At 48.2% G+C, this 13,424-nt stretch overlaps 1 protein-coding gene across 1 annotated transcript in view; it reads left to right on the top strand.

Moving 5' to 3' along the window:
* frem3 (Fras1 related extracellular matrix 3) overlaps positions 1-13,424 on the top strand; it is a 227,161-nt gene that overhangs the window by 79,254 nt on the left and 134,483 nt on the right. Inside the window, exon 3 of the mRNA XM_086011008.1 lies at positions 12,967-13,113. Coding sequence (XP_085867134.1) covers positions 12,967-13,113 — 147 coding nt within the window. The remainder of the gene's footprint in view (positions 1-12,966; positions 13,114-13,424) is intronic.

Here is a 13,424-nt window from a genome sequence, read left to right as displayed (position 1 = left end):
CAAAAGAATAAAAGAAACGAAAGAAGTAAAAAAGAGACAATAAAAGGTGTTAGAAGCTAGACGAGATGGTAATAGGCTGAGATTAGGTGTAAAGTGTACTGGCAGGGCAAGAGATAGCTGCCAGGTGTGAGAGCGAAACAAAAGGAAAGGGGGGGGGGGGCAAAAGGAGTGGAAAAATTACAAGAAAAAATGAAATGGGGGCCGAGGTTATGATCTGAAATTGTTGAACTCGATATTGAGTCCGGAAGGCTGCAGAGTGCCTAATTGGAAGATGAGGTGCTGTTCCTCGAGTTTACGTTGAGCTTCCGTGGAACAATACAAGAGGCCAAGGACGGTGAGGTCCGAGTGGGAATGGAGCATTGAATTAAAATGACAGGCGACCGGAAGCTCGGGGTCACCCTTACGGACTGAACGGAGGTGTTCCGCAAAGCGGTCACCCAATCTGCGTTTGGTCTCCCCAATGTAGAGGAGACCACATCGTGAGCAGCGAATACAGTATACTAGATTGCGAGAAGTACAAGTAAATCGCTGTTTCACCTGGAAGGGGTGTTTGGGGCCCTGGACAGTGGGAAGGGGGGAGGTATAGGGGCAGGTGTTACATCTCCTCCGCTTGCACGGAAAGGTGCCAGGCGAAGGGGAAGGGCTGTTTGGGGTGATAGAGGAGTGGACTAGGGTGTCTCGGAGGGAGCGGTCCCTGCGGAATGCTGAAAGGGGAGGGGAGGGGAAGATACGTTTGGTGGTGGGATCACTTTGGAGGTAGCGGAAATGATCCCACCACCAAACGTATCTTCCCCTCCCCTCCACTTTCAGCATTCCTGCAGGGACCGCTCCCTCCGAGACACCCTAGTCCACTCCTCTATCACCCCAAACAGCCCTTCCCCTTCGCCTGGTACCTTTCCCGTGCAAGCGGAGGAGATGTAACACCTGCCCCTATACCTCCCCCCTTCCCACTGTCCAGGGCCCCAAACACCCCTTCCAGGTGAAACAGCGATTTACTTGTACTTCTCGCAATCTAGTATACTGTATTCGCTGCTCACGATGTGGTCTCTTCTACATTGGGGAGACCAAACGCAGATTGGGTGACCGCTTTGCGGAACACCTCCGTTCAGTCCGTAAGGGTGACCCCGAGTTTCCGGTCGCCTGTCATTTTAATTCAACGCTCCATTCCCACTCGGACCTCACCGTCCTTGGCCTCTTGTATTGTTCCATGGAAGCTCAACGTAAACTCGAGGAACAGCACCTCATCTTCCAATTAGGCACTCTGCAGCCTTCCGGACTCAATATCGAGTTCAACAATTTCAGATCATAACCTCGGCCCCCATTTCATTTTTTCTTGTAAATTTTCCACTCCTTTCCCCTCCCCCCCTTTCCTTTTGTTTCGCTCTCACACCTGGCAGCTATCCCTTGCCCTGCCAGTACACTTTACATCCAATCTCAGCCTATTACCATCTCGTCTAGCTTCTAACACCTTTTATTGTCTCTTTTTTACTACTTTTGTTTCTTTTATTCTTTTGTCCGATCGCAGCCCTGCCTCCGATCTATCTTTTCTTTCCAGTTTTGAAGAAGGGTTCGACCCGAAACGTCAACTCAAATTTCTGTCCACGGATGTTGCCTGACCTGCTGAGTTTTTCCAGCATTTTCTGTTGTTATTTCGGATTTCCAACATCCGCAGTATTTTGCTATCCTATAAGTTGTGAATATTGGCTTACTTCAATATAAAAAATATTCCATTTGTTTTATTTGGATCGGGATCTGTTACAAGTGCAGGTTACTAAGATACAGTGTACTCTTCAAAGGACATTTAGTTTGGAGTGGATATGGTGCATGCTTTTAGATAGCTGACTGTAAATGTAGCCAGAATATAATGTCAATGGGTTGCAGCCAGTGAAATAAGATATTTCAATCATTAAAATAGAGAAGAGGTGCAAAGCTGAGCTATTGCAAAGTGCAATTGATAGTAAATATTTCATTTTACTCTGATCCACGAAAGAAAAGTTTTGAATCCAATTAATGCTAAATGGGACTGCCACACCTGCCACTGGACTAGATTAAATTGCAGCACTGTGTCACTGAGGCTATTTACATGACAGTGATGCATTTGCTCATATATTTTAAAACTAGCTGAAGTGCCCGGCGGTGCCGAGGCTTTTTCGAGGGCATGTTGTTGTTGGAAGAGAGAGAGAGAGCGACTGGGGGGAAGAGAGAGAGCGACTGGGGGGAAGAGAGAGAGCGACTGGGGGGAAGAGAGAGAGCGACTGGGGGGAAGAGAGGGAGGGGAGGGGAAGGGAGGGAGGGGGGAGGGGGAGGGGAAGGGTGGGCGGGGGGGAGGGGAGGGAGGGGGAGGGCGGGGAAGGGAGGGAGGGGGAGGGCGGGGAAGGGAGGGCGGGGGGAGGGGAGGGGGGAAGGAAGGGAGGGAGGGGGGGAAGGGAGGGCAGGGGAGGGGAAGGGAGGGAGGGGGGAAGGGAGGGCAGGGGAGGGGAAGGGAGGGAGGGGGGAGGGGAAGGGAGGGCAGGGGAAGGGAGGGGGGGAAGGGAGGGCGAGGGAGGGGGGAAGGGAGGGCAGGGGAGGGGAAGGGAGGGAGGGGGGAAGGAAGGGAGGGCAGGGGAAGGGAGGGCAGGGGAGGGGAAGGGAGGGAGGGGGGGAAGGGAGGGCAGGGGAGGGGAAGGGAGGGAGGGGGGGAAGGGAGGGCAGGGGAGGGGAAGGGAGGGAGGGGGGGAAGGGAGGGGAGGGGAAGGAAGGGAGGGAGGGGGGAAGGGAGGGCAGGGGAGGGGAAGGGAGGGAGGGGGGAAGGGAGGGCAGGGGAAGGGAGGGCAGGGGAGGGGAAGGGAGGGAGGGCAGGGGAAGGGAGGGCAGGGGAGGGGAAGGGAGGGCGGGGGGGAGGGGAAGGGGAAGGGAGGGAGGGCAGGGGAAGGGAGGGAGGGGGGAAGGGAGGGCAGGGGAGGGGAAGGGAGGGCGGGGGGGAGGGGAGGGAGGGGAAGGGAGGGCGGGGGGGAGGGGGAGGGGGGGAGGGGGAGGGCGGGGAAGGGAGGGCAGGGGAGGGGAAGGGAGGGGAAGGGAGGGCAGGGGAGGGGAAGGGAGGGAGGGGGGAAGGGGGGGAGGGCAGGGGAAGGGAGGGCGGGGGCGAGGGGAGGGAGGGGAAGGGAGGGCGGGGGGAAGGGCGGGGGGAGGGGAGGGGGGATAGAGGGCGGGGGGGAGGGAGGGGAGGGAGGGTGGGGGGCGCCCCGAGGGTCGCGCCCCCCCCGAGGTGAAGACCGCCGATTGCGCGCGCAGCAGGAGCTGAGACGCGGCGTCTCTCTCGGCCGGCGGGCCCGGTTGCCAGGGCAACCGTGACGCTGACCAAGCCAGAGAGAGAGACGCCGCGTCTCAGCTGCTCCTGCTGCGCGCGCGGCCCCCCCCCCCCCGAGGGTCGCGGCCCCCCCCCCCGAGGGTCGCGGCCCCCCCCCCCCCCGAGGGTCGCGGCCCCCCCCCCACCCCCCCGAGGGTCGCGGCCGCCCCCCCTTCCCCCCGAGGTGAAGACCGCCGATTGCGGCTGTGCGAGACGTCCGGCGGGCCCGGTTGCCAGGGTAACGCTGGACGCTCAGCAAGCCCCGGCAGAGAGAGACGTCTCAGCTCCTGCTGCGCGCGCACCCTAGCGGCGCTGGGCTGAGGCTCGGCCCTCCAGCCTTCGAGTGGGGCCGGGAGGTGCCTAGCTCGGGCGTGGGTGCGGAGGAGACGCCGAGGCTTCTAGGCCTACCTGGAAAAACGGGGAAAGGTAGGAAAATTAATGAGATTAGATAAGTTAATTACTTTCTAAATCATTTAAAAAAAAAACAATATGTGTTTTAAAAGCAACGTTTTTTTTTAAGACGCAGAAAGCGGGAAAAAGAAAGGAAAAGTTTGGAATCAAGATGGCGGCGACTCACCTCGGTTCAGAACGATAAAGCCCGGCCACACGCGCACCGATTGGCCCGGCGGCACACGCCAGCAACCCGGCGTACGATTGGTCGAGCTCGAGGTCACTCTGTCGCTAATGAGCGGATAATGAGATGCTAATGAGCGGAATGTTGAAGGTTTTTGGGATACCGCGGGCGCAATTTTAGCCCGGCCGAAACGTAAATACGCTTAAAACCGTCTCGGAAGCGGAAGCTTTCTTTGGAGATAACGCGCGCGTAGGTACGCCCTGTAACTTTTGAGTGCATACCCGCAACGCACACGCGATGACAGACAGACAGATAGACAGATAGACAGACAGACAGATAGACAGATAGACAGAATGACAGAAGTACCGATTTATATATATAGATGTGATATTTTCAGATTCTCCATCTTTCACTCTGAGTACCTATGTCTTATTTTGTGACATATTATGCCATCACTGGCACCTTGCGATTAAAGGAGTCATGTTGCAACTATCCAGTGCTGCTTGGGAGCCTTGACAATAGAAGCATAAATTTGAAATTCGAGCATGCACGATGCATAATTTTCCAACCATTATTTTGCCTGAAGTTTTCCAGTGAGCCAGTAGGGAAGAGGGAAGCGAGGCCCCAGCTACAGTGCTAAAACAGTTACATTTTTTGTACGCGACTGGTTTTCTGAATTATGTCTTTTTTAAAAGTCAGCAGGTGATCATGATCCACCTGGCTTGTTGTGTACAACAATTGGAGAAACATGAGAATCTTTCAGTGTGGAGGCTGATGGTAGCTTCTGAACTTTGGGTCTTAGCAAACTGATTTGACTTGGGGAGGGAAGCTGGTTGGTGTCCAAACCTCTGCCTGACTTCAGACAGCTGCCTCCATGGAGGAAGAGGCCTTACAATTCAGCTTGTCGCCGATGACCATATCCTTCTTTCTAAAACTAACAATACTTGACATCGTTGTTGTCAGCATGGGTGCACTGCCTGAGAGATCTGAAGCTCCTATGTGCGCCTCACACGCCTTCCTTCAGTAAGGGCCAGCAGCAATTCAATTGTATTTCAGCAAGGGAAAAGCAGACACTTTTGTCTCGCAACAAAGTAGCGTGCAGTACAGATCAAGGAGGTTATCGTATTCTTTATTAGAGACCCACAGGTTGGCTGTTCAGTCTACACAGCAGGCAACCGATCGGCTTTCAATTGAAGCTGCCACTGTTCTGAATAGGGAAAAGTGGGCCTTGTAAACCCTGCACACATCTCTGTATGAACTGTATTTCACACGCTAATCCCTTACCTTCAGGGCATGGATCGAATTTTGCTCCACCTCAGAGCAGTTTGTTTATTCTGTATGAAGAGATCGCCCCTGCGTTGAATACTCACCATCAAACGTACTGCTCTGTTCCAGGATCCTTGTTCTTAAATAGCCAGAATTTGCAATCTCACCCATCGAGAATCAGTTAAAGGTGCTAGCTTCAATTATAGGCCCCGATTTTAACCCAATGGTGAGAACAGAGCAGGTGAGTGGTTAAAATGGGCAAAATTGACTTACTGCCCTGTTCCCTCCGGAAACTCGCCGAGCGCTATTTTCACTCTGCAGTTGACTGAGGGCACGAACGAGGTGGGTGCCTCCTGAATAAATTCCAATGGCGGTCGAATGACGATATTTTGTACCTGCAAGCGATTTTAACTGAACGGGTCAGAAGTCCCGGCCAGCAGAAAATCCACTGAGTAAAAGCTAGTGGTATTGGCTTCACCAACTGACTGACATGACAGGAAGGGGCACTCACCTGTAAGCACTCTGGTCATTAGGATCCGTGGGCCATTGTGAGTAGTGCATTTCCCAGGCAGTTCTGAGCTTACCCACCCGCATTAAACACACACTGCTTATCATGGGTTCTGTTATTGCTTCACTCCTTTGGATGTATGATCAGTTGGAGGAAGAGGAGCAGCAGCCGGTTGAACCAGGACAAGCATCGCTGGGTCTGTTGGAAGACAGCAGTTGGGGGCAGCTTCTCGTAGAAGGCCTTAACCAGCCCTCAGGGTCTATAGGCCAAGAGTTACTATCTTGGATGTCTCTGAGGAGCAGTGCATGAGGAAGCTGCGCTGTATCAGGCAGACTGTCGCTGCCCTATGCAGCCTGTTGCAGTAGGACCCTGCTTCCTGCTGGATGAGGGGGGCCGTTCTTTGCCAGTGGATGTCAAAGTAATCTTTTCATCAAAGGTAAATAAAGATAGTAGTTGTGGTGGAATCTGGGGTTCAGGGCGCAGCAACAAGGCTGACAATGGAGGAATAGCGTTACGGTGGGGTCCAACATCAGGGCAGGCAGTCGAGCCTGATGGAGCAACAGCGGGCAGGGAAGGCATAGCAGGTGCTGAGGCAGACCCGGGTGGAGCATTTTCTTGTGGGACGGAAATCAACACCAGTTTGGTTCAGGCCAGAGGCAACCATATGAAACTGAAGGAAGCCGTGTGAAGGCAGAAGTACTCGAGAGCGTGTTGGGTGACGGAGGTTCAAGGCATAAAATGGTGAAAATTTACAACCAAATTCATCGTAAAAATTTGAAGAAGAAATGTTGAAATGATTGACAACAGAAAAATACAGGACATCTGTGATGGTGAGGTTACAGGAAAAGATCTAAACTGCAAGCTGTGGCTAGTGAAGAATCCACAACTAGTTTAGCTGATCAGCTGCCTTTAATTGCAGTTCACTGGTAACTCAAAGGCTAATGCTTATCTCCTTTCATTGGTTGGTCCGTTGTATGGGAGGTGGGGCCCGCATTTGTGCCCACAGCCTGCAGACAGCAAAATGATGTGTAAACCATCAGGCTTTATTACTTCCAAAAACTTCCAACAGCGTGCCAGGAACAATTTCTAGGCTTTTGTTATCTGCTGTATGATCAACTCAGTAATTTGTGTGGATAGCTGAAGTCTCATTCAACTGTCGAGTTATTTGGTAACATTCTCATGGGATACCAGGTACACAGAGAGTTTAGTGGCGGAACTCCGAATGGGAAAATTTATAAGTTTGCATCCAAACAAATCCATCTCTCAAAGCTAAAAAAAAGACTATGGACATATACGGAATTACTTCTGTTCATCCACAGGAGACCTAGGGCTGGATTTTGTCAATGAGGACGTGATGGAGGCAGGACTCCCACTTTTTGGGTTGTAGTCCCGCCTCCATCGATTTGTGGCCAACCCACGTGATTTTCCCTTGATTGACCTTGTTAAGCCCACCCAGCGGGCTCAGCAGGCCAATTAAGGGACACCCGGTTACAGGTGACGTCAGGGATTGACATTTCATCTGTCAGGAGCTTTTGACAGATGAAATATCAGTGTTTGACAGCTCTGTGAAGTTGTCAAACACTGTCAATCTGACTTCTAACTTGAGTCCTTCTCCACAGACTCAGTTAGAAATCTCTGCAGAACAGAAAACAGAATGCTGCAACTTTTGACAGCTCGCTGCCATTCTGCTTTCTGTGCCGGTGAGATGAGGGACTCCCGAGACCTGAAGGAAGGAAGCCTGCATTAGTAAGTAAAGGTAAGTAAAACTTATTTAAACACTTTACACACACCAAACACACTTACCTCTGCACTCATGCACCCATCACTCACCTGAACACCGGCCATCTCGAACCCTCCAAGCCCTTCAGCCCGACGGACCGCCTCGCTAACTTGGCGTGGTTTGTAGCCGTTGGGCAGCCCACACGTCAGGGCTAAAAATAGGGATTAGGCCAAAAACTGCCTGTTAACTACCTGTTAACAGGCAGTTAATTGGCACTAATTCCCTTCCTGCCTTGGGGAGCCGGCTCCCAGCACAGGTCGGGTACCCGCCTCCTGGGAAACGGGCATGGAGGTGGGTTGGGGGCGGGAAGGGTTCGTGCCCCCCGATTCTGCAATTTTCCCTCCACTCCCGCCTCCAAATCCACCTCCATGGGGCTTGGAAATTCGAGCCCCTAAAATCTACTGAGCACAGATTTTAATTAATGCATTTTCAAAAATTGTACATGGAATAAAGTATAGAAATAAAGCATGAGAGTGACTGTTTCCTGAGCATGGCTGATTCGTTCTGGTACTGTCAGGGCTTTGCTCAGCTTAAGCAAGGAATTTTTGAATTATTTTTCCCCTCACCCACCGATGAGATGAAGACTTGGGAGCTCAAGCCTGTTTAGAAGAGGATAAGATTCAATGGGTTTGCCTCAATCTGAATTGAAGACTGTTCCTTATAAGTGTGTAGTGAGTACCCTTTAGTGTGAATACATGAGAGAAATGACAATGCATAGGCCAAGAAAGTAAAGATTCAGAGCTGTCAACATGGGGGAAATATTAGGAGTGACATTCATGATTTTAGGTGTCAGACATGGCTCAGTGGTAGCACTCTTGCCTCTGAGTCAGGAGGGTTCAAGTCCCACTCCAGGAACTTGAGCACAAAATCTAGGCTCACACTCTAGTGCAGAACTGAAGGAGTGCTGCACTATCTTGGGGATGAGATGTTAAACCGAGGCCCCATCTGCTCTCTTAGGTGGATGGAAAAGATCCCATGGCACTGTTTCGAAGAAGAGCAGGGGTGTCCTAACCAATATTTATCCTTCAACTAACACCTAAAAACAAATTATCTGGTTACTATCACATTGCTGTTTGTGGGTGCTTGCTGTGTGCAAGTTGGCTGCTGCGTTTCCCACATTACAACAGTGACCACACTTCATAAACGTACTTCATTGGCTTTAGGACGTCATGAGATTTGGAAAGGCGCTATATCAGTGTCAGTCTTAGTTCCATTTTGTTAAATGTGTTTGAAAAAAAGCAGTGTTTATTTTTAGGAGTGAACTGCAGCAAAATTGGCTAAACTTCTAAACCAAAATGATTGAATCTCATCCCAAATGAATGAAACTTTTAGGTCTGGAAGGACAACATCATTTTTTTTTAAGTGTCCCGACACAGTGCAGACGAAAGTGCGGCAAATGCATTTGCCGACATTTGTAACTTAGGACATGCACGGCTCGATTTAGCAGTGTTATGTTTATCTTACACAAATGTTGGATGTTTATGCCAGTGCATCAGTGAGTGGAGTGAAAGCACATATCACGCACAGTGAAACTGTACCAACAGTAGACTGGCCCATTTTGCAGTGTTTCTCACACTTCACTTCCTCTAACAGATTCCTCACGAGGTCAGGTCATTGCCAGTTCGCCTTTGCCTCTGTGTCCACTGGTGCGAAGCTCAGCAGCCTTTGATGGTCAGACTGGTTCAAGCTGGCCTTTGGGAAAGGTCACATGGTGTTAGGTTGTCAGAATGTGATTATGACATTGTGGACCTATCTTGTAGAAATATTACTTCCAGTCCGCCTGATTGGCATTGATCAAAAACGACCATGAGAAACAAGAAAATGTGACTGAGATTATCTTATCGACAACATAAAGCTGCTCTGGCCAAAAGTCACGTTCTGTTATTGACGTTTATACGAAAACATGGAGGGAAATAAAAGCACATTTCAAAATGGAGCTGGTTCCTAAGATTTAATTTAATTTAAAACCACTCCTGAATTTATGCTTTTTCTTTATTGTAAACAAGTTAATGTCTTTGTTAAAATTATAGACAGAAGAATTTAATAAGAACGTGTTAACATTGTTTGTTGCTAATATCACATGGTATGATTTCTAATCACTAGGACCAGTGTTTATTAGATCAACATTTTTGGCATAAAGCTTACCTATCCTTGTGGTTCAAACAAACCTCTTTCAGAAATGTCTAAAAATACAGTGGATTACTTTAAATTGCAGACACTTTTGTTATGTAGGCGGATGCAGCACCCATTCTGTGCACAGCAAGATTCCAAAACAGTAATGAAATGAATGACAATCTGGCTTTGGTGGTGGTACTGTTTGAAAAAGGAATGTTAGCTAGGACAACTTCAAATAAGTGCAATGAGATCTTCAGTATCCACCCAAACCGGCAGACAGGATGTTATGACAGGATCAGTGCCAGCCTTGGCTCAATGTTAAGAACATTCTCACTTCTGAGGCAAAGCTTGTGGGTTTAAGCCACACTCTAGGATAGAATCATAGAATCATAGGATGGTTACAGCATGGAAGGAGGCCATTCGGCCCGTTGAGCCCATGCTGGCTCTCTGCAAGAGCACTTCAGCTAGTCCCACTCCCCCACCCTTTCCCCGTAGCCCTGCAAATGTTTTTCCTTCAGGTACTTATCCAACTCCCTTTTGAAAGCCATGAGTGAGTCTGCCTCCACCACCCTTTCAGGCAGTGCATTACAGATCATAACCACTCGCTGAGTAAAAAACTTTTTCCTCATGTCGCCTTTGGTTCACCTGCCAATCACCTTAAATCTGTGTCCTCTGGCTCTCGACCCTTCTGCCAATGGGAACAGTTTCTCTCTATCTACTCTGTCCCGACCCCACAGGATTTTGAACACCTCTATCAAATCTCCTCTCAATCTTCTCTGCTCTAAGGAGAACAACCCCAGCTTCTCCAGTCTATCCACGTAACTGAAGTTCCTCATCCCTGGAATCATTCTTGTAAATCTTTTCTGCCTCCTCTCTAAGGACTTCACATCCTTCCTAAAGTGAGGTGCCCAGAATTGGACACAATACTCCAGTTGAGGCCGAACCAGTGTTTTATACAGGTTCATCATAATTTCCACACTTTTGTACTCTTTATCTCTATTCATAAAGCCCAGGATCCCATAAGCTTTATTAACTGCTTTCTCAACCTGCCCTGCCACCTTCAACGATTTGTGCATATATACCCCTAGGTCTCTCTGTTCATGCACCCACTTTAGGATTGTACCCTTTAGTTTATATTTCCCCTCTTCATTCTTTCTACCAAAATGTATCACTTCGCACTTTTCTGCATTAAATTTCATCTGCCACGTGTCCGCCCATTTCACCAGCCTGTCTATGTCCTTTTGAAGTCTATCACTATCCTCCTCACTGTTCACTATACTTCCAAGTTTTGTGTCATCTGCAAATTTTGAAATTGTGCCCTGTATACCCACATCCAAGTCATTAATATATATCAAGAAAAGCAGTGGCCCCAGTACCGACCCCTGGGGAACACCACTGTATACCTTCCTCCAGTCCGAAAAACAACCGTTCACCACTACTCTCTGTTTCCTGCCACTTAGCCATTTTTGTATCCATGCTGCCACTGTCCCTTTTATTCCATGGGCTTCAACTTTGCTGGCAAACCTATTATGTGGCACTTTGTCGAACGCCCTTTAGAAGTCCATGTACACCACGTCAACTGCATTGCCCTCATCAACCCTCTTTATTACTTCATCAAAAAACTCAATCAAGTTAGTTAAACATGATTTGCCTTTAACAAATCCATGCTGGCTTTCCTTAATTAATCCACACTTGTCCAAATGACTATAAATTTTGTCCCTGATTATTGTTTCTAAAGCTTCCCCACTACTGAGGTTAAACTGACTGGCCTGTAATTGCTGGGTTTATCTTTACACCCTTTTTTGAACAATGGTGTAGCATTTGCAATTCTCCAGTCCTCTGGCACCACCCCTGTTTCTAATGAGAATTGGAAGATTATGGAAGATCTAGGACTTGAGAACATGATCTAGATGGACATTTCAGTGTAGTACTGAGAGAGCGCTGCATTGACGGATGTGGTCTCTTTCTGATGAGACGTTAAACCCTCCCCACCCTCTCTTGAAAATAAAAGATTCCACGTCATTATTTAAAGAAGAGCAGGGGAGTTTTTCTGGTGTCCTGGCCACATTTATCCTTAAATCAACACCACCAAAAACTGATCATTTGTCTCAGTGCTGTTTGTGGGACCTTGCTGTGTGCAAATTGGCCACTGCGTTACAGAACAATAACTGCACTTCAGAGTTAATTAATTGACTGTAAAACGCTTTGTGACATCCTGAGGATGTTGAAGGTCTTACATAAATGGAAGTTCTTTAGTGTTTCTACCTGCTGAAATCAATAATCTACAAGGAATAATCTCTCCAAAGAGCAAGTTCTTCAACCGTTTTTCTTCTGTACCAAAGATTATTCAAGAGTACAGAGGAGAAAAAAACATAAAGGGTGGAAAGCAGAGAAGAGGAACGGAGAGGAGGAAAGGGAGGTGAGGGGAGAAAGATGCATTGGCTGCTAGGATCACTTTAAAGGTGATTGATAAGGCAGAAGAGGTTATGGCAGTAGCTAACGTGAAATAAAAACAGAAAATGATGGAACTGCGTAGTTCAGCATCTGAATAAGAAAGAAATGTTAATGATTCGAGTGGGACCCTTCACAAGAACTGGCTGAAGAAGCCTCTTTAATACAGTTATTATTTAAAGGCACATCCAACAGCTCATTCTCTGATGTTACTGTGCATTAAAGATCACCAGAGACATAACTATTTCCACTTAAGCAACCAGGTTCCCTTATTTTTGTAAATACAATTATTGGATGTGTGCTAACCTCAAAAATATCTTTCATTACCTTAAGTACTTTTATTGTGGTTGAAACTCTCATCCATGCCTTTGTCACTTCCGGACTTGACGACTCCAATGTTCTCCTGTATCTTCTGTCACCTTGGCTCCATGTTTTACAATTTCCTCCCTAAACTTTCCACTTCTCCTCCCGCCTCTCCTCCTTTAAGACCCTCCTTAAAACTCACTTCTTTGACCAAACTTTTCATTACCCGATCTAATATCTCCTTCTCAGCATCGATTTTGTTGCCTTACACCTGTAAAGCATCTTAAGATGCTGCTTCTGTGCTAAAAGTGCTTTATAAGTACAAGCTGTTGTTGTTGTATTGCAGTAGAAATTTGCATCTTTACACAGCCCAGTAAAATATTCCAGCATTGCAATCAATGTGTAAAGAAACCACACGGTGAACTGTTCACAAAGTAGGTGCTGAGTTAATTGTATAAAGAGTGCTAGCATGAAATCTAGGGTGCTGCGGCCCTGCTTGAAGTTTATCCTGATTGTATAAGGTACTGCTTCTGTGCTGCAGTGTGTTGCTAGGTTTACTGCTGCTGCAGAAAGTGCAGCTCATGTGCATGATTCTCTGCAACATGATTGCCTAAAGTGTCCTTTTTCAAATCACATCACCGCAGGAGCGAACAAGCTGAAGAGTCAGCCATTCCGTCTGAACTGGGCTTGGATTTCCTTGGAGAGGGAATACTACCTTGTAGATGAAGACTCACGGTTTCTAGAAGTGACACTGAAACGAAGGGGATACTTGGGCGAAACATCCTTCATTGGTAAGCATCCTCCGAGATCTCGCATGAAAATGAAAGGAACCTCCCAACTTTCCATTTATTACCATATCACTGCTGTTTCAAGGCAGAAACCTCACAGATTGCTGGCGTTCCACGAGGAGTATGTGATTGGCCCAACATATACTTTAATAACAGGATAGTGTTACAATTCAAAGGAAGGTATGAACAGTTGTACTTAAAAGCCCACTCAATAGATACCGCTGCTGCGCCTCCCACTGTGAGCGTCCTAATTAGCCATCTTGATCCCTATTTGCACGAAGGAAGAATTTAATTGCACTTCACAAGCAGTCCTC

Source organism: Somniosus microcephalus, chromosome 2 (assembly GCF_052327205.1).
Source record: "Somniosus microcephalus isolate GS21.2 chromosome 2, FLI_Smic_1.0, whole genome shotgun sequence".
Lineage (NCBI taxonomy): Eukaryota > Metazoa > Chordata > Chondrichthyes > Squaliformes > Somniosidae > Somniosus > Somniosus microcephalus.
Note: the sequence above shows the minus strand (reverse complement) of the source record. Positions and strands in the feature narration are given on the sequence as shown.